The sequence below is a fragment of the Canis lupus genome, chromosome 13 (genome assembly GCF_048164855.1).
Source record: "Canis lupus baileyi chromosome 13, mCanLup2.hap1, whole genome shotgun sequence".
Taxonomy (NCBI): domain Eukaryota; kingdom Metazoa; phylum Chordata; class Mammalia; order Carnivora; family Canidae; genus Canis; species Canis lupus.
This window is the reverse complement of record NC_132850.1, coordinates 41,371,364-41,392,858: the sequence shown is the minus strand read 5'-3', so window position 1 is coordinate 41,392,858 and position 21,495 is coordinate 41,371,364. Positions and strand designations below refer to the sequence as shown.

At 36.3% G+C, this 21,495-nt stretch overlaps 1 protein-coding gene across 12 annotated transcripts in view; it reads right to left on the bottom strand.

The window, feature by feature from the left end:
* Positions 1-21,495, bottom strand: part of ANO4 (anoctamin 4) — a 403,411-nt gene that overhangs the window by 15,755 nt on the left and 366,161 nt on the right. For 11 of the 12 annotated variants that reach the window (XM_072773292.1, XM_072773290.1, XM_072773286.1 and 8 more), the window contains 3 exons: positions 20,673-20,815; positions 6,064-6,216; positions 4,273-4,420 (listed from right to left, as the gene is read on the bottom strand). In XM_072773292.1, the coding sequence (XP_072629393.1) occupies positions 4,273-4,420; positions 6,064-6,216; positions 20,673-20,815 (444 nt within the window). The remainder of the gene's footprint in view (positions 1-4,272; positions 4,421-6,063; positions 6,217-20,672; positions 20,816-21,495) is intronic. The other variant, XR_012005974.1, reaches the window with a different exon arrangement.

Genomic DNA, 21,495 nt, shown 5'->3' with positions numbered 1-21,495 from the left:
ACTCTTTCTTACCTCCCAAGGCAGCCCTGTGGGTTTACTGAGATTAAGCAGTGGCCTAATGGCTGCTCTGTCCAAAAACTCGATTGAGAAAAAGCTAAATTTAAATAAAATACCAGCTTCATGGACAACACTCTACTTTCAAAATAAAGAGGATATATCTCTGACCTATTTATTAAGCATATTCATGTACTGTCAGTCATAAATCCAAGTTGAAAATGTGCCTTTGGCGGTTCTGTATTCCCGTGTACAAAGCATCACACATGGATCTAGTATGTGTCCATATAGTTATCAGCTGTGTAAGTCTTCCTTCCATTTCCTTTCCATAATCAGGGAAGGAGAGGGACTGCTAATATTGAACTGTCTGGGCATTTCTCAAAGTCTTTTCACTGCGGTAGAATCTTAGCTATTGTCCACAATAAATAGTTGAGGGTAGTCATCAATTCAGGGAAAGATTTCCCACAATTCCCTGTATGAAGTTCAGCCAATGGCATTCGTGTGTCAGTCTGGAGGAAACAGGCAGTAGCAGATCCCATGTCGATCCCTATCTGCTGTCAGGAGATCACTATGCCTCAATGTGGCACGCCACCAGCTCCAAGTTAGAGGAAAAATGAAGTAGTAACTAGAAAAAACTATCAGACCAAGGAAGGGTTTCTGTGAACATAAAAACACAAAGTTAATTTTCTTAAGGGGCTGGTAGAGGGCCCCTGAAGGTATTTCCAAGATAGGAGATTTAGAAAATATTTTATGTAAGGGTAGTATTGTTTGAATTATGATGCATGCCTCTTTCAAGTAAGTTCTGTGAAGACCACATTTATTTAAATATGAGAATTCTGGTTTAAAAATCATTCATGATGTACTGTTTCCAATCCTTTACTATAAGGAAAAAGATGAACTAATGATCATTAGTAATGAGTTTTAAGGGAAAGAAAAGAACTTGAAGTTGATTTTTGAATTTGTAGAATCCAGCTTAAACTGCAGAGTGTCTTTGAACTTTGCGATTAAATGTGCCTTTGTGTCACTATATCTAAAACCTCAAACAGAATGGGGATAGGGCCCAAACAATGAAAAAGCTAGAAGAAATAAGATCTGGTTTATGCATTTAGAGTCAAATGTGCCTTAGAGATAATAAATGACAAATTTATGAATTTATTTATAGATAGGCTAATAAGATGACAAAAGAAAGTGGACTTCTGACATTGCAATAAATATGACTGACTATATAAAGCATTGTCAGCTTTATGTTTTAAAACAAAACCTTGTAATTGGTTATGATGTTGATCTATTGACTTACAATTTGCAAAAATATATTCCTTATAATTTATTAAGATATTTGTGGTTTGTTCTGTGACAGTTTGAGCATTGTGCTCTTGATCAAGTCTCTAACTCCTTACGATCTTTTAGTTAGATCACTAAATCAGATACATACCTCACAATAATCCTAAGGCCTGCACATATTCTTAGAGAATGTTCCACAACTCTGGCCTGATAACAATGTAGTTAATTACATTCAATGGATAGGAGTGGAGGGCTCAAAATGATTTTTTTTGTGTTGTTTGAAAAATAATTTTAGTTTGTTGACTGAAATTTAACTCTGATCGACAGAACAATCTTATAGTATACACCTTCAATTTTGCTTCATAATTTCTATCTCCTGATGCATATCCAGAGATGACTTTAGTTCTCTAAGCACTTTTCTAGAGAGTTCAAGTGAAGATCTCCTGAAAGAGGAAGTGACTTTATTTTGCAAACACTGAATAATCTAATAAGCATGGACATTGGTCCAGGAATCTACCTAGGCAGGGTGCAGCAAAAATGCCTTAATAAATGTCTTAAGAGGAAAGATGAAACACTTGAAAGTTTCTTGTGTACCCACTGTGTGGAGAATATTGCCTCAAATCACGGTATTCCTCTCATGTTCAGATCTGGCTAGAAAATGAGAACGTCTTCCACTCTATGCCATGAAAATGCATTCACTGACCACTCATGATAGCAGTGAGATTGTGGTTGGAAGTCCCTCTGTCATAGGGACAAGGCATGTGACTGACTGACTCTGGGCATATGCATCAAACTCTCCTCTTTGGAGAAGCCAGCGAAAACTGAAAAAACAGTAAGAAGAAGGCATTGAGGCAGTCTGGAGTTTTGAGGTTGGCTTAGTTGGGGTACCCTTGATTTAGAGGCAGCTTCAATTGAAATGTGGCATTTCTATAGGTGAATGGGATCATAACAAGTGGAATTTGACTATGCACATACTACCCCAAAAGCCTTTGACATTCTAAAATTTGACAATGCTGCTCCGCCATGAGTTCAATCATTTCTAAAGTATTTCAAAATGGGCAAAAACAAAACAAAATAAAACAAAAACAAAAACAAAAACAAACCAAAAAACCTTAAAAAGGATAATAGTGTAGCTGGTGGAGCAGAAAATAAGATTCATGAATAAACTTATACAAATTTAACTATTTGAAAACAAGAAACATGACTAACAGATTAGAAGATAGAATGTAGATCTATAAACATTGAAAATGGCAGAAGTCTCTTAAGGGAAAGAGAAAGGTTATATGTAAAAAAAAATAGTCCAGGTGAGCCCCATAAAACTGAATCAAGGAGACTGTTAAATTTTAATCTCCATGAACATGTCTTAGCTCTAATAAACTGTCAACATTCTAAAGCTTTGATTCAGTATCAACTGCACATACATGTTCCTGCTTTATTTTTTGTGTTCCACCCAAACCAAGACAGGTTTCATTATATTTGCAATTGAGAAAAAAATTAAATAACCACTGGGACTTAAACCCTTGGGGAGTTTTCTCCTGTTAGATGAACTGGATAAACATTTATTGGCAATTGCCCCTGGGCCCTGTGGTTCAGGATGGAGAGCACTGTATGAGTCTAGGCTTTGCCTTCATGTGGGTTCTATCAGTTACTCTGCTTTGTGATTCTGGATTTAACCTCTCAATCTCCTTCTGTTCTTCAAAGTGAGGGTAATAATGCATGTCCCACTCCCAGGGTTGTTTTGAGAATCAAATGCAAAACAGACGGGAAAGTGGTTTAAACAAAGGCAAGCTTTTCTAGGCTCAGCCAAGCAGAGAATGTTGGCAATAGAATTAGAAAGAATAAGTGAATAGTATAACATGTCTTTAAATCTCTTAAAATGGGATGGTATGTTCACTTAAAGTTGCTAGATAATTAGTGTCTAATGGCCACATGATTATTATAGTAAAGAACTTTATAGAAGCCTCTTTGAATAGCTAGATAGTAAGCTTTATTACATTCAATCATCTATGCCTTAAAGCATTCATGTAGGATTAATAATGAAACTGGACCTAGGCTAGGGGTGCATGAATTTGGCTAACTTGATTTGGTAGCACTTTATTCCTTGGGGCTAATCCAACTACAGTGGTTATACAGGATTAGTTTAGTTCTGACTAGTAAACCAAGAGGCAGGGCTGCCTGTGTGAATTGTCATAGCCCACATGGGATAATTTCTGGGGTGTTAAAAAGACTCCCAAAACATACTCCACTGTGATCTACAGACATCTAAATCCCACAATTAGAACAGAATTATTTTATTTTTTGCCAAAGATTTTTTTCCCATTAAAGTATGTTAAATTTCTTGTCTCCGCCCAAGGTTATAGAAATGAAATCTAGGGGACATGTTTTAATTTTGCCTGGAATTTACCTGACCAGAAATACCCAGAAAGCTCTGGCTTTTGGGAATCACTTAGGTGATGCCATAGAATTGGATTTGCCTTGGGTAATATGTACATTGGTCAGGTCAATATCCAGGAAAGAATCATTCAGTTACTTATTCCACAAATATTTATAGAATACTTCTAGGGTACTTATCACATGGTTGCATATTTCCCATGTAGAACTTGCAAAGTCTCCATATGATGACACAAGAGGAATCAAATTGTAACTATCCTCTTACAAACTCATAAAGATGGCACAACTGTATACTAGAGCATGTGCTAATTTTTTTGGCTACACATACTAGCATAGCACCCATTTCTGAATTCACAGTAGGCAAGGGTCAGGGGTGGGAGAAATGATTAATTCCACCTAAAACGTGTATTATCTGTGTTGAGCCCCATCTTTTCAGTAGATGAGAATGTGTTTTCTTTGGCTGGTAGCGTCATCATAATTCTACCTCCCCCACTGCTGTCCTTCTCATCCTGGGTTACTCCAGTGCAGAAGCTTCTGTCTGAGTGTGCCAGCATCACACAGTGCATAGGAAATGGGGACTTCATGACAGTTTTAGGACAAACTTACTTTTGTCCAGCTTCTCCTTGGCCTGCACAAGGTCCATACTTATAAGCATACACCAAACGAGGGATAAAGTCAGATGTTATCGCTATGACAAATGCATTTGTAATAACAGAGAGAATGCCGATGCCTTCAAGGATTCCATACCAAATTCCTATTCAAAAAGAAGTGTTACCAGTGAGAATGGGGAAAATTAACAAGGCAGGAAACCACAAATGTTGGAGAGGATGTGGAGAAAGGGGAGCCCTCTTGCACTGTTGGTGGGAATGTGAACTGGTGCAGCCACTCTGGAAAACTGTGTGGAAGTTCCTCAAAGAGTTAAAAATAGATCTGCCCTACGAACCAGCAATTGCACTGCTGGGGATTTACCCCAAAGACACAGATGCAGTGAAACGCCGGGACACCTGCACGCCGATGTTTATAGCAGCAATGTCCACAACAGCCAAACTGTGGAAGGAGCCTCGGTGTCCATCGAAAGAGGAATGGACAAAAAAGCTGTGGTCTATGTATACAATGGAATATTACTCAGCCATTAGAAACAACATGGAACTGGAGGGTATTATGCTGAGTGAAATAAGTCAATCGGAGAAGGACAAACATATGGTCTCATTCATTTGGGGAATATAAAAAATAGTGAAAGGGAATAAAGGGGAAAGGAGAAAATGTGAGTGGGAAATATCAGAGAGGGAGACAGAACATAAGAGACTCCTAACTCTGGGAAACGAACAAGGGGTGGTAGAAAGGGAGGTGGGAGGGGGGTGGGGTGACTGGGTGTCGGGCACTGAGGGGGGCACTTGACGGGATGAGCAATGGGTGTTATTCTATTTGTTGGCAAATTGAACACCAATAAAAAATAAATTTATAAAAAAAGTGTTATATTAGTTCAAGACACAACAGCAGAAATAATAGTATAAAAACTACTGGGGAAACTAATTTTAACAGTCCTTTCAAATTACCCAATACTGACACTTGTAACCAAGAGTAAGAATTTGTACTTGCAGATGCTTTGGCTTTGAAGAAGTTTCTGTGGATGTGCTGATGCTCATGACTTACTGACTTGGTCAGGATCAAACGTAAGTCAGAGAGTTCTCATCAGCAATAAGGCACCAATACATTACCCAATAAGATGGGCACTCACACTGTCAAGTCACTACCAGGCTGGGAGCTCCTGAAGGGTGCAGACAGCTGGATGGGCCCAGCCCCTGTTGCGTTGACCCAGGGTAGGTGCTCACTGAATGTGGGTTTGTTTCATATGGAGGTTAAAGGCCACTGTGAGCCAAGACACACTGAGTGCCTGCTGGCTCTATACTAAGCATTTGATGCAGAAATGAATAAAAGATGGTCTCTGATCTCAAGCAGCACTCAAGAGGCTGCATCTGATTCAACTCAGCCTCTCCTGTCAAAGGCCAAAGCCATCTTCATCTTTAGAAAAACTGGATTGAGCTTTATGTGACTCAGGGAAACATTTGAGCAAGGGCAAAACAAAATAAAGCAAGTGGGAGATTACTTTAAAAAGGAAATAAGTGATAATAAATAAAAATTCTAGATTCCAAGTTCAAATAACCAAATTGAGTCTATTTAAGCACAAATTCTCCAGTACTGGAAATTATAAATTTCCAAATAGGCAGCTTTATTTCTTGTCTAATATTATTTAAAGCTAACATAATTATTCTTTTGCAAGAATAAGTTACTTCATCTTACATGGAAACCACTAGTAAAAAATTTAAGTTGATGTCTGTTTTTATTTTATCCACCAGATGGCTAATATCTTTAAAGAAAACATCAAATCCAACTTACCTATGTCTTTGGCCCTTGAAGCTAAAGGTCGCCTCCACTGTGTGACAAATTTGTAAGCATCCAGCCGAATTTCAATTATGTTATTCAGTAAGGCCAGAAGTGGTGCTAGGGGAAAAGCTGCCACGAAGATAGTTGTGAATCCAAACTGAAGAACTAGAGAAGAAATAACGAAAAAGAACTAAGAGTTTTGGTTTTTCCATTACTATTTTCAAAAGGATGATAATCTGAATACAAAAAGTACTTGGCTAAATGGATGATTGCATAGCTTGTTTTTGCCTTTTTAGACTATTTTAGAAAGTAACAACAAAATACTGTGATAATCACATCTATCATCTCATTTAGTTTTCACAATAACCTACCCTTAGGTTCCTACATGTGAGGAAATAGAGGCATTAAGAGGCCAAGTAACTTGCTTGACACACAATTGAGAAGTAATTCTAATGTGAGTACTGTGGTTCCTGAGTCATGAAGAGCCTGTTGACTTCATCTCTGTGGCAATGCCACCTTCAGGGTGTTACCCATCTTTGATCACATTCATACCCCATGCCTATGCTGCTGGCTCTTCACCCACCAATAGGAACAGGCATCTCCCTTAGTTTTCTCCTTGGTTTCACCCTTCTGCTGACTTTCTTCTTTTCTTGGGTCAGTCCATCTACTCTCATGACCTCATTATCACTTCTCTGATAAGGATTCTCAATTTCCTCTCTCTCACCCTGAATCTTAGTGGGGAATTTCCAGTTGTCTGCTGTTATGCTATAGAAGCAACACTCTCCAAACCTTGATTCAATCATAAACCTCAACCTCATCTGTTCCTCCCTTCATGTCTTCCTTTCCATCAGATTAGTCTTGCATAAATACCAGGTCTCATCTAGCTTACCTTTCATGACCATTAGTCTCCACTCTTCCTACTAGAGGTCAGACTCTCACGTTCTAACGAACTTCTCTGCCTCAGACTTTCACCTCCCTCCCTCATCTCATTGCTGTCAATATTGGTTAAAGCCCATAATCAATCATATCAATCATCTCCCTATTTTGAATGTTTCAGAAGATTCTGTCTATAGATTAAATCTTAAACTTTTCACTGTGCCATTCAAGGATCTTCCAAACCTCATGTTCAAACATACCTCATGCCTGGACAGGTTTCCCAAATAATCCTCTATTTTAGTCACACTGGACTTCTGGTTTGATGGGGCCATATCATCTACTTAGTGTTTTTATTCATACGATGGTGAGATTCTATTCTTCCTTCAAGGGTAAGCTCCATGGGGCCTCTGGGGAACCTCTCATAATTGTAATTATTGCTTCCTTAGTAGCTCCTGCAACTCTGCTTATAGTGGAGAACTTACTTATTCTTTATTTTATGGCTCTTTTCCTGTATGTATGGTGCTGATTATTATGTTTAAATCTCTGATCTATTTTGAGTTCATTTTTTGTAAGTGATGTAAGACAGGAGTCCAATTTAATTTTTCTGCATGTGTCTATCCAGTTTTTCTAATACCATTTGTTGGAGACCATCCTTTCCCCATTAAGTATTCTTGGTTCTCTTGTCAAATATCAGTTGATCATACATGCAGGAGTTCCTATTTCATTCTATTTGTCTATATGTTTAATTTTATGGCAGTAAGATATGGTTTTTGTTACTATACTTATAACATAGTTTGAAATTAGGAAGTGTGATATTGTCAACTTTGTTCTTTTTCCACAGGGTTGTTTTGGCTATTCAGGGTTTTTGTGGTTCCATACAAATTTTAGTTTAGTTTTTGTTTGTTTGTTTCTGTGAAGAATGCCATTTGTATTTTAATGGAAATTGCACTGAATCTACAGACGGTTTTGGGTAGTATGGACATTTTAACAATATTAACTCTTTCAATCCATGAACACAGGATGTCTTTCCATTTGTGTCTTTTCAGTTTCATTCAGCAAAGTCCTGTAGGATTCATTGTACAGATCTGTCACTTCCTTGGTTAAATCTATTCCTAGGTACTGATTTTGATGCTCTTCTAAACGGACTAGTTTTATCTCTTTCAGATGTTTCATTATTAGTGTATAGAAACACAAATGATTTGTTGATTTTATACTGCAGCTTTACTGAAATTGTTGATTAGTGCTGACAGGTTTTTTTTTTTTTTTTTTGGTTGAATCTTTGAGATTTCCTATATATAAAATCATGAATTTCATTTGAAAATAGTGATAATTTTACTTCTTTTCTGATTTGGATGTCTTTTCTTTGTCTTGCTTAATTATTCTAGCTGGGATTTCCAGTACTTCATTGAATAAGAGTAGGGAGAGTGAATATCCTTGTCTTGTTCTTGATCTTAGAGGAAAAACTTTCAATTTTTTCTCCACTGAGTATGTTAGCTGTGGGTTTATCATATACAGTCTTTATTATGTTGAGGTATGTTCCTTCTATACCAAATCTGTTGAGAGTTTTTATAATGAAAGGGTGTTGTATTTTATCAAATGCTTTCTCTGAATCTGTTGAGATAATCATATGATTTTTCTCTCTCATTCTACTAATGTATTATATTCGACTTGCCTATTTTCAACCAGCCTGCATCCCAGGGATAAATCCCATTTGGTCATGGTGTTTGAGTTCAAGAAGATACTAAAATGATTAGTTTACTAATATTTTGTTGAGAATTTTTGCATTTATATTTATCCAGGATACTTGCTCATGGTTTTCATGTAGTATCCTTACCTGGGTTTGGTATCAGTATAATGCTGGGGTTGCAGAATGAGTTTGAAAATGTTCCCTCTTCTTTTTTTTGGAATAGTTTGAGAAGGATTTGTTATTAATTCTTCTTTAAATGTTTGGTAGAATTCACCAGTAAATCCATATGGTCCCAGGTTTGCTGTGGTAGGATATTTTTTATTACTGACTTAATCTCTTATTAGTGGTCTATTCAGATTTTCTATTCCTTCCTGATTCACTCTTACAGGTTTTATGTTTTTAGAAATCTATCCATTTCTTCTAGGTTATCTAATTTGTTGGCATGTAATTGTTCATTATAGTCTCATAATCCTATGTGTCTTTTTTCTTAGCTAAAGGTTTGTCAATTTTATTTTTTCGGAAAATCAGCTCTCAGTTTTGTTGATCTTGTCTATTGTTCTTCTGGTCTCTATTTCATTTATTTCTGTTTTGATCTTCATAATTTCCTTCCTTCTGGTAACTTTGGGCATAGTTCTTTTTTTCTAGTTCCTTGAGTATAGTTAGGATATTTGAGATCTTTAAAATTTCTTAATACATGCATTTATTGCTATAAACAGTATTCTCAAAAACTGTCTTTGTGATTTCTGAGAATGATGGCAGAGTAATAGGATGCTAAGCTCACCTTATAACTAGATATACCTAGTTAATGCCCACATCAGTATAAATAACCCAGAAAATGACCCAAAGATGGGCAGAACATACTTTCCACAGCTAATCATAGAGGACAGGCTATATCAAAAAAGAGTGAAGACACCATTGATAACCAAACTGACCTGTAAGACCATCCACTGGAGGAAGTGACACCACAGGCATGGAGAAAAGAGAAGAGTAGACTTCATATGATGCACCCCAGGTATGGGGAAACAGCCTTGGGAAGATGAATCCCCATAACATCTGGCTTTCTAAAAACTGATGAAGTGAAACACCTCTGGATTTCAAACAGTGGGGCGTAACACCTGGAACTTTTAAAAATTAGCAGCTCAGCTCTGGGAGATTTGGAGGGTGATAGGAAACTGAGTCCCTGCCTTTAAAGAGACAGCACAACAAATGACTCCATTGAGATACAGCATAAAAACAGCAATTGAAAAACACCTAGGATATATGGGAAATTTTATTTACTAATATCAAAGCATGTCCTGGAGAGGCAGGGATCTTCAGGAGACTTCTCCAAGAACAGAAGAGCTGGTTGAGTGCCATTTCCTTCCCTGTCTCCTAGCTTAGATACATGGATACCTGTGAAAATCATCATGAACACTTTCCACCTAGCTTGCTAACAGCTCACTCTGCTGCCATGCTCTCCTATGAACATGCCCCATCCAGCCCACCAGTGGCAGGAGTCCATTTAAGGCAGTTCCAAAGAGGTGGCATTGTGTAAGCAGCCTCCACAGTGGCCAGCAGTACTCCAAAGTGACTCATGCCCTGAGGAGAGGGGAAGATAAACCATAATTACCAGTCCAACTGCAACCCCAGCATTGGGCACATATCTGGTCTGACTGCAGGCCCCACCCAACAACAAAAGCCTCTCAGTGGACAAAGAAGTGGTGTACTGTACAATTTGGTGTGACTACAACCCTAGCAAATGCTTGGTTTGACCTACTCAAGCCCAAGATGGCCCCAGACTAGCCCACTAACAAAATAGAGACTAAATGGTGTCCACAACAAGCAAAGAGAGCTATTGAAGATGACTGAAGGCAAACATGGTTCAGCCCCAGTAGTATGGCATACAAAACGCACATAGGAGATACTCCTGAAGTGCCCAATTCTGGTGAACAGGGGACATTGCACTGTAGGTCAGTCCAGGATCTCTTCTTCAAAAGGCCACTACTTTCAAGACCAGGAGATGCAGTTGACTTTCTTAACACATAGAAACAGACACAGTGCGTTAGTTAGACAAAATGAGACAGAGGAATGTGTCCCAAATGAAAGAACAAAATCATAGCAAAAGAGCTATACAAACCAGAGATAAGCAATATGCCTGATAGAGAATTTAACGTATGGTCATAAAATACTCAGTGGACTTAAAAGTGGAGGATCTCAGTGACACTCCAAAGAAAGTGACAGAAAATATAAAAAAATGACCAATAAGACATGAAGAACTTAATAGCTGAACTTAAAAATACCCTATAGGAGATGAACATAGTAGATCAAGGGAAGCAAAAGTGACATGGAGGACAGAAACCTGGAAGACAACCAAACTGAATAGGAAAAAAATATATTAAAAAAATGAGACTAGATTAAGGGAATTTAGTGACATCATTAAGCAGAATAGCAGTCTCATTATGGGGATTCTAGAAGGAGAAGAAAGTAAAGGATGCAGAAAAGTTGAGAAATGAAACTGAAAACTTCCCAAATCTGGGGAAGGAAATAGAAGTCCAGATTTATGAGGCACAGAAAGCCCCCAACAAAATCAACCCAAAGGAGGTCCATACAAGACATATAATAATCAAAATGGCAAAAAGTAGCAATAAAGACAAAATTTTAAAAGCAGCAAGGGGAAAAAAATTACATACAAAGGAAACCCCATAAGGCTATCCAGTTGTTTTTTCAACAGAAACTTTTCAGGCCAGAAGAAAGTGGCATGATATACTCAAAGTGCTGCAAGGAAAAACTTGTGACCAAGAAAACTAATCCCCCAAGGCTATTATTCAGAACAGAAGGAGAGATAAAGAATTTCCCAAATAAAACTTATAGGAATTCATCACCACTAAACCAGTCTTACAAGAAATTTTAAAGGGGATTCTCTGACTGGAAAGGAAAGACCAGAAGAAGGAAAAGTAGGAAGCACAAAAGCAGTAAAATTAAGTACATCTGTAAAAATCAAAATATTCACAAAATAAAAGGATGTAAAGTATGACACTATATATCTAAAATGTGGGGGAGAGGGAGAAAATTTAGTACTTTTAGAATGGGTTCAAACTTAAGTAACCACCAACTTAATATAGATTGCTATATGCATAAGATGCTATATATAAACCTAGTGGTAAACATGAATAAAAATCCGTAATATATATATACAAAAAAAATAGAAAGAAATACAAGTGTATCACCAAAGAAAGCCATAAACCTGTGAGAGAAGAGAGCAAGAGGAGAAACAGAATTACAAAACAACCATAAAAATCAATAACAAAATGGCACTAAGTACCTAAATATCAATTACTTTGTACACTGATTAAACAATCAAAAGACATAGGGTGACTGAATGATTAAAAAAGCAAGACCCATCCATATGCTGCCTACAAAAGATCCATTTCAGATGAAAAGACACATGCAGATTGAAAGTAAAGGGAAAAACATTTATCATGCAAATGAAAAGCAGGGTAGCAATATTTATGTCAGACAAAATAGACTTTAAAACAGACTGCTTAAATAAATTTAAAAACTAATAAAAATAAAAAATAAGCAGCGTGCAAAAATAGATACAAAAAAAACCACACACACACACAAAAGAAACCAGACTGTAACAAGAGAAAAAAGGACAACTACATATTTATAAACAATTCAATAAGAAGATACAATAATTATAAATATTTATGGGCCCAACATGGGAGCACTCAGATATATAAAGCAGCTATTAACAAACATAAAGGAAGTAATCAGTAATAGTACAAATAATAGTAGAAAAATCTACCACTCCATTTACATCAATGGATAGATGTTCCAAACAGAAAATCATCAAGGAAAGAGTGGCTTTGAATTGACACATTGGAAAAGATGGGTTTAACAGATACATTCAGAACATTCCAACCTAAAACAGCAGAATACATACTCTTTTCAAGTGCACACAGAACATTATCCAGAATAGATCACATTAGGCCACAAAACAAATCTCAACAAATTTGAAAGACTGAAATTATATTATAACTCTTTTCTGATTGCAATGCTATGAAACTAGAAATCAAACACAAGGAAAAATCTAGAAAGAACATAAATATATGGAAGTTAAATAATATGCTACTAAAAAATTAAATAAGTCAACCAAGAAAGCAAAGAGGAAATTAAAAAAAAATGCATGGAGACAAATGAAAATGAAAACACAGTGGTCCAAAATCTTTGGGATGCAGCAAAAGCTGTTCTAAGAGGGAAGATTATAGCAATACAGACCTACGTTGAAGCAAGAAAAACCTCAAATAAACAATCTAGCCATATACCTAAAGGAGCTAGAAAAAAAGAACAAACAAAACTCCAAACCAGTAGAAGGAAAAAAGTAATAAAGATTAGTGCAGAAATAAATGAAATAGAAAATTTAAAAAATATTAGAACAGATCAATGAAACCAGGAGATGATTTTTTTGGAAAGATCAATATAATGATAAACTTTTTGCCAGACTCATCAAAAAAAAAAAAAAAAGAAAAAGACTCAAAATCAGAAATGAAAAAGGAGAAATAAGAACCAATACCACAGAGATACAAAGGATTATAAGAGAATATTATGAAAAATTACATGCCAAGAAATGGAACAAGCTAGAAGAAATAATTTCCTGGAAATATATAATCTCCTAAAACTGAATCAGGAGGAAATAGAAAATGTGATAGACTGATTACTAGCAACGAAACTGAATCAGTTATCAAACAACTTCCACCAAATGAAAAGTCCAGGACAGATAGCTTCACAGATGAATTCTATGAAACATTTAAGGAAGAGTTAATTCCTGTTCTTCTCAAACTACTCCAAAAAAACAGAAGAGAAAGGAAAACTTCCAAATTCATTCTATGAGGCCAGCATTACCCTGATACCAAAACCAGATAAAGACACTACATAAAAAGAGAACTACAAGCTATTATCTCATAAGTGCAATTATTCTCAACAAAATATTAGCAAACCAAATCCAACAATACATAAATAAATCATTCACCACGATCAGGTGGGATTCCTAGAATACAAGGGTGGTTTAATATTCATAAATCAATCAACATGATTTATCATGTCAATAAGAGAAAGGATAAAAACCAGATGTTCATTTCAATAGATGCAGAAAAGGCATTCAACAAATAAAACATCCACTCATGATAAAAAAAACAATCCTCAACAAAGTAGGTTTAGAGGGAATTTATCTCAACATAATAAAGGCCATATCTGAAAAACCCACAGCTAACATCATACTCAATGGTGAAAACAGAGCTTTTTCCCCTATGGTCAGGAACAAGACAAGGATGTCCACTCTCACCACTTTTATTCAACATAGTACTGGAAGTCCTAGGCACAGCAAGCAGACAAAAAGAAAAGGCATCCAAATTGCTAAGAAAGTAGTAAAGCTTTCATTATTTGCAGATTACATGATATATATATAGGAAACCATAAAGTCTTCACCAAAAAGCTACCAAAACTGATAAATGAATTCAGTAAAGTTGTGGAATGTAATATAAATATACATAAATCTGTTGTATTTCTACACACTAATAACAAAGTAAAAGAAAGAGAAGTTAGGAAAGCAATTCCATTTAACAATTGCGCCAAAAAATAATAAAATACCTAGGAATAAATTTAACCAAGGAAGTGAAAAACCTGTACTGTGAAAACTATAAAACATTGATCAAAAAAATTGAAGAGGATGCAAATGAAAATGTATTCCATGCTCACAGGTTGGGAGAATTAACATTATAAAAATGTCCACACTCCCCAAGGCAATCTGCAGGTTTAATGAAATCCCTATCAAAATACCAGCATCATTTTTCATAGAACTAAACTAATCCAAAAACCCAAAAATTTGTATGGAACCACAAAAGACCTTGAATAGCTAAAGCAATCTTGAAACAGAAGAACAAAACTAGACGTATCACAATCCCAGATTTCAAGATATACTACTAAGCTATAGTCATCAAAACAGTATGGTACAGGTGCAAAAGAGACACATAGATCATGGAACAGAATAGAGAGCCCAGAAATAAGCCCACAGTTATATGGTTAAGTCATCTACGATGGAGGAGACAAGAATGTGCAATGTGAAAAAAATCTCTTCAACAAATGTTGCTGGGAAAATTGGACAGCTACACATAAATGAATAAAATTGGACTACTTTCTCACTCTATATAGAAAAATAAACTCAAAATGGATTAAAGATCTAAATGTGAGATCTGAAACCATAAAAATCCTAAAAGAGAGCACAGGCAGTAATTTTTCCAACATTGGCCATAGTAACATTTTTCTAGATATGTCTTCTAAGGCAAGGGAAACAAAAGCAAAAATGAACTACTGAGAGTATATCAAAATAAAAAGCTTTTGCACAGCAAAGGAAACCATTAAGGAAACAAAAAGACAACCTAGTGAATTGGAGAAGATATTTGCAAATGATGAACCTGCTAAGGGATTAATATCCAAAATATATAAATAACTTAAAACAACACCAACCCCCCCCCCCCAACTAATGCAATGAAAAATTGGGCAGAAGACATGGAAGAAACATTTCTCCAAAAAGGACATACAGGGGCCCCTGGGTGTCTCAGTGGTTGAGCATCTATCTGCCTTTGGCTTGTGTCATGATCCTGGGGTCGTGGGATCGAGTCTCGCATCAGGCTCCCTGTGGGGAGCCTGCTTCTCCCTCTGCCTGTGTCTCTGCCTGTCTCTGTGTGTCTCTTGTGTATAAAGAAAATCTTTTTAAAAAAGACATACAGATGGTGAATAGACGCATGAAGGGTGTTGAACATCACGCCATCAGGGAAATGCAAATCAAACCCACAATGAAATATTACCTCATACCCATCAGAATGACTAAAATAAAAACAACAAGTGTTAGGGAGGGTGTGGGGGAAGAAAGGAACCCTTGTACACTGTTGGTGGAAATGCAAACAAGTGCAGTCACTGTGGAAAACGGTATGGAGGTTCCTCAAAAAATTGAAAATACAATTATCATATGATTCAGTAATTCTACTACTGGGTATTTACCCAAAGACTACAAAAACACAAAATAAAAAAACAATGCACCCACCCCTATGTCTATTGCAGGATTACTTAAAATAGCTAAGACATGGAAGCAACCCAAAAGTCCACTGATAGATGCACTGAATGGATAAAGAAGGGGTGGTATTTATATACAATAGAATATTACTCAGCCATAAAAACACTGAAATCTTGCCATTTGCAACAACATGGTTGGACCTACAGGGTCTAATACTAAGTGAAATTGGTCAGAGAAAAACAAATACCATATGACTTAATTCATATTGGAGTTTAAGAAAAAAAACAAAGAAAAAAAAAAAGACTAAAAACCTTGACTCTTAAATATAGAGAACAAACTGGCAATTCCTGTGAAGGGAAGTGGGTAGGGTGATGAGTAAAATAGATGGGGATTAAAAGTACACTCATCATAGACGAGCACTGAGTAATGTACAGAACTGTACTGTACACCTGAAACTAATGTACGTTAATTGTACTGGAATTTTTTTTAAAAAACTGTCTTTCCTATACATTTTGGCATTTTGTATTTCCATTTTCATTTCTTTTGAAATACTTTATTTTCCTTTAGATTTCTTTGATCCATTGGTTGTTCAGAAGTGTGTTGTTTAGTTTCCAAAATTTGTAGATTTAAAGCTTTCCTCATTTTGAGTTTCATACCATTGGGGTTGGAATAGTTAGTTGGTATGATTTCAGTCCTCTTATTAAATTTGCTCATTTGTTTTGTGTCCTACCATATGATCTATCATGGAGAATATTCCATGTACATAAGAGAGAAATATGTATTCGGCTGCTATTGGAGGGAACATTCTATGTTTTATATGTGTTTAAGCCTACTTGGCCTAAAGTTTGGTTCGTTTCCAATGTTTCCTTGTTGATTGTCTACCTGGATGATCTATTCACTGCTGAGAGTGGAGTATTAAGTCCCCTGCTGTTATTATATTGATGTATTGATCCCTTTATTATTTTATAAGAGTTTTGTCTTGTTCCCATTTTTGCCTTGAATTCTATCTTGTCTGACACGAGTATGGCTAATCCTACTTTCCTTTGGTTTCTACTTGTATTCCTTTATGCTGAGTCCATGTGTGTCTTTAGAGCTGAAATGAGCCTCCTAATGGCAGCATATATTTGGCTCTTGTTTTTAATCCATCCAGTCGCTTTGTACCTTTTAATTAGTGAACTGAGTTCATTTACATTTAGAGTGACTATTGATATGTAAGGATTTACTACTGTCATCTTACCTTATGCCTTCTGGTTGTTTTGTACTTATATTGTTTATTTTTCCCTTTCTGTCTACCTCTTAAGTTTGTGTTTTCCACTGTGATATGCTCAGTCTTTTATTATGCTTCATGAATCAACTCCACATTTTTGCTTCATGGTTGCCATCTGGCTTATATAAAATATCTCATAGGCAAAACAGTCCATTTTATGCTGATAACAACTCATCTTCATTTGCCTATAAAGCCTCCACACTTTTTACTCCTCCCTTTTCATGTTTTTTTGATGTCACAATTTACCTTTTTATGCTGTAAGTTCACTAATAAAGTATAGTAGCTATAGTTATTTGTAATGCTTTTTTCTTTTAACCTTTATACTATAGTTAAAGGGTTAATACACTATCCTATTATAAGGTTAGTTTTCTATTCCAAATTCATTTTTTCACCTCTACCAGAGTTTTGTGTACCTTCATATGGTACCAAAGTCACCAATCAGCATCTTTTCGTTTCAGCTTGAAGAACTCTTTTAAGCATTTCTTGCAAGGCAGGTATAGTGGTGGTGTACTCCTTTAACTTTTGTTTGTATAGGAAAGCCTTAATTTCTCCTTCATATCTGAGGGATAACTGCCAGATAAAGTATTCTTAGTGGGTAATTTTTATCTTTCAGTAAATAAGCTGCTCTCTTGGCCTGTGGAGTTTCTGAGAAATCTGCTGCTAGCCTAATGAGGATTCCATTGCAGGTTACTTTTTCTCCCCCTGGATGCCTTTAAGATTCTTTATTACTGATTTTTGACATTTTCGTTATAATGTGTCTTGGAGAAGGTGTTTGGTTGATCTGTTTTGCATTGAGATAACATGGTGTTCTATTAGCTTTGTGCACTTGTATGTTCAATTCCTTTCCCTGATTTAGAAAGTTCTCAGCTATTTTTTCTTTAAATAAACTCTCTGACTCCCTCTCCCTCTCCTTATATTTGCTATTATGATTGAATCTGATACCTCTCATAGTGTTGCTCCATTTTTTAAAAATCTGAGTTCTCTATCCTCTTCTGAATTATTTCTATATTCATATCCTCAAAGTCATTTATTTTTTTCTTCCATCTGACCTTCTCTGTCACCTAATCCATGCTCTCTATTGCATTCTTCATCTTATTCACTGAATTCTTCTGCTCCAGAATTTCTACTTGGTTCTTTTTTAATAATTTTAATATCTTTGATAAAGACATCCTTCTGTTCATTAATTTTATTCCTGAACTCACTGAATTGCCTTTCTGAGTTTTTGTGAGCTGACTGGAATCCCAGGATCGAGTCCCACATCAGGCTCCCTGCATGGAGCCTGTTTCTCTCTCTGCCTATGTCTTTTCCTCTCTCTCTTTCTGTGTCTCTGATGAATAAATAAAATATTTTTAAAAAATAAAGAAAAAAAAGTATGACTAAGTATTTCCCTCAAGTTGCTGGGTTGGTGTAACAACTTTAACAATATCACCAAAAATCAGCAAAATTCACCACAGTAATAAAGAAGAAACATTTTAGTAGATTAGGAAAATTATTTGATAGAATTTAAGCTCTTCTTCTGTGTGAAGAAGAGAACATTGGGGAGTATCTGGGAGTAGAAATGCAAAAAAAAAAAAAAAAAGAAAAGAAAAACCCTACATGTGCCTCAAGATGGAGGTGAGTATCAAAGAGAAACTCCACCTGCTGCATAATTTTGCTTCAGGTATACATTCTAGGAATACTCTACACAATGAAAATAGAGTTTACTACCTGTACCAACACAGAAGAATCTTATACACATGTTATTGAGTGAAAGAAGCCAGTTATAAATCAGTCCGTATTGTACAATTTCATTCACATGAAGATAAAAAAAAGGGCAAAATTAATCTATGGTATTAGAAATCAAGAGAGTGGTTAGTAAAGGTGTTATGACTTGGAGAGAAAGCAAAGAGCTTTCTTTGATAATGATATAATGATAACATTCTATTTCTTGATTGGCCACATGACATGGCAAACATTTTCTTTAAGGAGCCAGACAGTAAATATTTCAGGCATGGTAGGCCAGATAGTCTGTCAAAACTACTCAAGTCTATGGTTGGGCAAAACCAACTATAGATAATATGTAAATAAATGGATTTAGCTGTGAACCAATAAAACTTTATTTACAAAAACAGGCAGTAGACTCAATTTGGCCTGAAGGCTATAATTTGCCAAATTCTCACCTGTAGAGATTGGTAAATTTGTAAAATTTTATTAATCTGTACAGTTCTTTATATATTTTCTGAACTATATATTATACTTCAATGAATACATTTAAAAATATAAATAACAAAGCAGGGAAGTCATTAAGAAAACAAAATGAGAAGAACAGAAGGAAACAGGGTTCACTAGTCTGCTTGTGATGCTTCTGAGATTTGTTTCCTGCTGCAGCTACTGCAGTATTTGGAGCACTACTAATTCTAGCCACATAAAAGTTTCTTTTCAAGCACTCAATATACCAACATTATTGTTCATTTCCTTCTTTATGGGAGAAAGTCCAATAAAAGACCTCAAAATGGTTGGTTCTCTTAATGAATTTCCTTTATTAAATTTTATTATTAATGCCCACATTGATTTCTTCTCCTAAATCATATCATCCTCCAAGAAACATCACTAGATACTTAAGACATAAGCAATCTAATAACATTAAACATCAATTCCACCTCTCCTTTAATTTTCAGATTTTCCCAGAACTACTACTTTCAGAAGTCACACTCTCGCCCATCCCTAGCCACTCTTACCCCAATGTTACAGAGCCTAATCATAATTTTAAAAAGACAACAACTGGTACACACTCAATATATTTGCTAAGCAATTTTTTAAACTTCTCTCTCCTGGGAGAAAAGAACAGGGAAATAATAATGATGATACAAATAACATGTACCAAGTGTATCCTATGAGCCTCGTCATTGCTCTAAGCCCTTCTGTTCATTAACTCATTTAATCCACACAAAAACCCTCTGAGGTAGTTACTTTCATTATTATCCCCACTTCAGAGGTGAGAAAATTGAGATAGAGATTGTCCAAGGTTTCATAGTTAATAAGTAATAAGTGATAGAGTTAGGATCTGAACCCTGGTATTGTTTCCATGGCCTATGCTCTTGGATACATTGCTTGGGTACATGTACAACGTACAAGATAAATAGCGTGGGTTTGATTAATAAAGAAATCTAATTCCTTAAATGTAAGTGTAGCATAGCTTAAGTGTTCCCAGCTTCCTGCCATCCCCACCAAGAGAAATGGCTGCTCCCCATACCTGCTGCTGATGGATCCTGCAGCATCGACACTTTACTGCACTTACCCTTTATATCTCTAGCTTTCCCCCCTCTAGCCCATGGACTCTTTAAGAGTGGGGACCATGCCCTATTCCTTCTTGTAGCTCCAGTGCCAAACATAGCATCTGTTTGGACATAGCATAGCTCAATACATGTCTGCTAAATGAATGACTCAATCATGCTGTGAGTGATAACTCCCTTTTTTTTTTTTTTTTTTTTTTTTGGTTCACCAAGTTTTCCAACCCATTTTTGTTTCCTGGTGATTGATTACGAGGGACAGGACACGATGTCATGAAGAGGTTGAAGGCTTTTGGCAACATCTCAATGGATTGAGCTTCTTAAAGTAAGAAACTCCCTCCTCTGCATTCAGCTAGAGAACCCCTACACACTGCTTGCCTCAATGATAGAGGATGCATGTCTAGCTGAATATAGCTTGGGATCTAGAACTGGCATTTAGAATTAATAGGATAAAACAGGAGATTTGCATACTCATTTCTAAGTACTCATCGAAGAGTCCGTATGCATTCATGGGTTGAAGGTTGTAGTCCTTTTCCCACTGTGGGAAACTTATTTTCCTTTCAGGTCCGCGTTCTTGTCGTACTTTCCTTCTGGTCCACCAATTCTGAATTAACCTGCACAACAAGATCAATTCCTTAAAAAAGAAATAGATGACTATTCACAAGACCTAAGTTATAAGACAGAGTTCAAATACAGAACCACAGTTTAAAAATATTTAGGATAGGCTGCTAAGGAAATAAAAACCTTGGATTAGGAAGACAATATCAATGGCTATATCTCATGCATTTGCACTTGCAAATGAACAGAATGACTTTCTAACTATTCGTGAAATTGTCTCATGTTCCGTGTCTCCTTGGAAGTTTGGGTAGAGGACTAAGAACATCTAGAAACTGATCCTGTAGCACCATGGCAACACCCAGACCTCAGAGTAGAGGAAGGTTTGCCTAGCTGACTTAATTCAGGACCCATGGGCAGTCTTACCATGTGGACGCTGACCTGCATATTCTGACTGAGGGCCTGGAAGTTCTGCAAATCCACTAAATGCTTCCTCTTTTGGCACACTGAAGTCTGCGCATCCACAACTTGCCTGCTTTTAGTGTGAGCTCGACAGGGGCTCTGATTCCTGGTAAAATGCATCTTACACTGGTAAGGTTCTCACATTAATCCTCAATAACGTTCAGGAGTGCATCTTATGATATGGAACAGGGTTGAGGAAATGGGTGTGGGGATCAGGTCTGCATGCTATAGGGGACAAGGACAAGTTGAGGGGTAACCAAGAGTAGACATGCCTAAA